General features: G+C 58.0%; 1 protein-coding gene across 1 annotated transcript in view; it reads left to right on the forward strand.

The window, feature by feature from the left end:
• TECPR1 (tectonin beta-propeller repeat containing 1) overlaps nucleotides 1-2,206 on the forward strand; it is a 60,554-nt gene that overhangs the window by 37,935 nt on the left and 20,413 nt on the right. The window contains exon 9 of the mRNA XM_011985808.1: nucleotides 839-1,000. Coding sequence (XP_011841198.1) covers nucleotides 839-1,000 — 162 coding nt within the window. The remainder of the gene's footprint in view (nucleotides 1-838; nucleotides 1,001-2,206) is intronic.

Genomic DNA, 2,206 nt, shown 5'->3' on the forward strand with positions numbered 1-2,206 from the left:
AAAAAAACCAAAAACATTCCGGGCGCGGTGTCTCACGCCCGTAATCCCAGCACTTTGGGAGGCCAAAGCAGGTGGATCACCTGAGGTCAGGAGTTTGAGACCAGCCTGGCCAACACGGTGAAACCTCATCTCTACTAAAAATACAAAAATTAGCTGGGCGTGGTAGCACGTGACTGTAATCCCAGCTACTCCGGAGGCTGAGGCAGGAGAATCGGTTGAATCTGGGAGGCGGAGGTTGCAGTGAGCCGAATCACGCCACTGCATTCCAGCCTGGCGACAGAGCAAGACTCCATCTAAAAACAAAACAAAACAAAAACTTAGCTGGGTGTGGTGATGGGAGCCTGTAATCCCAGCTACTCGGGAGGCTGAGGCAGGAGAATCACTTGAGCCCTGGAGGCAGAGGTTTTGGTGAGCTGAGATCGCGCCATTGCACTCCAGCCTGGGCAACAGAGCAAGACTCTGTCTCAACAACAAAAACAAAGACAACAAAACCAGGACCACCTCTGGGTTCACTGGGGCATCTGCTTCCCACCAGAGGGCACATGCAGGACAGGGAGGCAGGTGAACCTTACTTCCTAATAGAGTGTCCCCTAGCCCCACCACTTTGCCTGGACCTAGTCACCTTGAAACCCTGGTTCTGCCTGAGGACAGGGAGATGGGACCAGGTTGCAGCTTCTCCTGAGCCCCCTTCCAGCATTTGACTTCTGTGCCCACCACACAGCCCTACCGTGGACCTTCCCAGCCCACACACACCTGCATATGGAGGACCCTGCCTGCATTTTGCAACCCCAGGAAGCGAGAGGAGCCCCCGGGCCTGCGCCCAGCTTCGTCAGAACAGAGCCTCTCTCTTCCAGGTGTGGGGCATTGGCTGTGAGGACCGAGCTGTGTACTTCCGGCAGGGCGTCACCCCCAGCGAGCTCAGCGGGAAGACCTGGAAGGCCATCGTCGCGGCCCGAGAGTGTGACCGGTCACACTCCGGCAGCTCGTCTAGTCTCCTCAGGTGACCAGGGACGGCAGGCTGTGCAGGAGCCAGGCTGGGACGGGCTGTCTGAGCCTAGGTGGTCACGTCCAGAAGAGTCTGCCACCTGCCCCACTGGGTCCCGGGACTTGTCCCAGGCAGGAGAAAATGGGTCTTCACTCACAAGAGCCACAAGAGCCGAAGCCCTCCTGCCTCGGTCCTACAGAGAGGGGGTCCTGGGGGCAGCCTGGGGTGGCCACTGGAGGTGTTGGACGCACTCTGGGCTGCTGGTGGTGGCACTGGGAGTAGGGTAAGGCTGGGCCGCCGTGATGGAGGTGAGGCTCGACCCTGATCTGGGTTACCCCATTGGGTCCAAAGGCTGAAGATCTGGGGCAGAAACAGTTCTCTGGGATAGAAGTAAAGACCCCTCTGTCCAGGGTAAACAAGGACAGGACAGAGGGGCTCTGCCTAGCCTGCAGCAGTGGTCTCAGACTCAGGCACCGGGGTTGCCTGGAGGGTTTGTTCAGACTCTGATCTCCGGGTCTCACCCCGAGTTTCTGTTTGAGACTTAGTATTTCTCACCCCTGGGTGATGCTGCTGCAGTTCCGGGGCCGCACCTGGGGGTCCGTAGGTCTAAAGAGCGTGGACAAGCCCTAGCTCTGCCCACTGGCCGTGAGAGCACAGGCAGGCGACTCTGTGGATGAGCTGGGGACAGCTCAGCTCTGCAGTGGGAATGTTCACATCACGGGCGTGGATGGAGATGGCGCTCAGGGCCCGGGCTCTGCAGCCGTCCACGTTCCCACCTGTAGCTGTGACCCTCCCCAGCCCCTGGTCCACACCCCTCTGTGCCCTGAGCCTGGTGGTTACCACCCTGCTGTGCTGTCAGCCCAGAGGGTCAGGGAAGATGACCAGGGCAGGTGTTTGCTCATGTGTCACCTGAGGGTTTAGTCTGCTCAGATGGTAGGTGGCATTTTGGTTTGTTTTGTTTTGTTTTGAGACAGTCTCACTGTGTCATCCAGGCTAGAGTGCAGTGGCGTGATCATGGCTCACTGCAGCCTCAAACTCCTGGGCCCAAGTGATCCTCCCACCTCAGCCTCCCAAGTAGCTGGGATTACAGGTGTTCACCACCACACCTGGCTAATTCTTGTATTTTTAGTAGAGATAGAGTTTCACTATGTTGGCCAGGCTGGTCTTGAACTCCTGACCTCAAGTGACCCTCCCACCTCTGTCTCCCAAAGTGCTGGGATT

Source organism: Mandrillus leucophaeus, unplaced genomic scaffold (assembly GCF_000951045.1).
Source record: "Mandrillus leucophaeus isolate KB7577 unplaced genomic scaffold, Mleu.le_1.0 Scaffold29, whole genome shotgun sequence".
Classification (NCBI taxonomy): Eukaryota; Metazoa; Chordata; class Mammalia; order Primates; family Cercopithecidae; genus Mandrillus; species Mandrillus leucophaeus.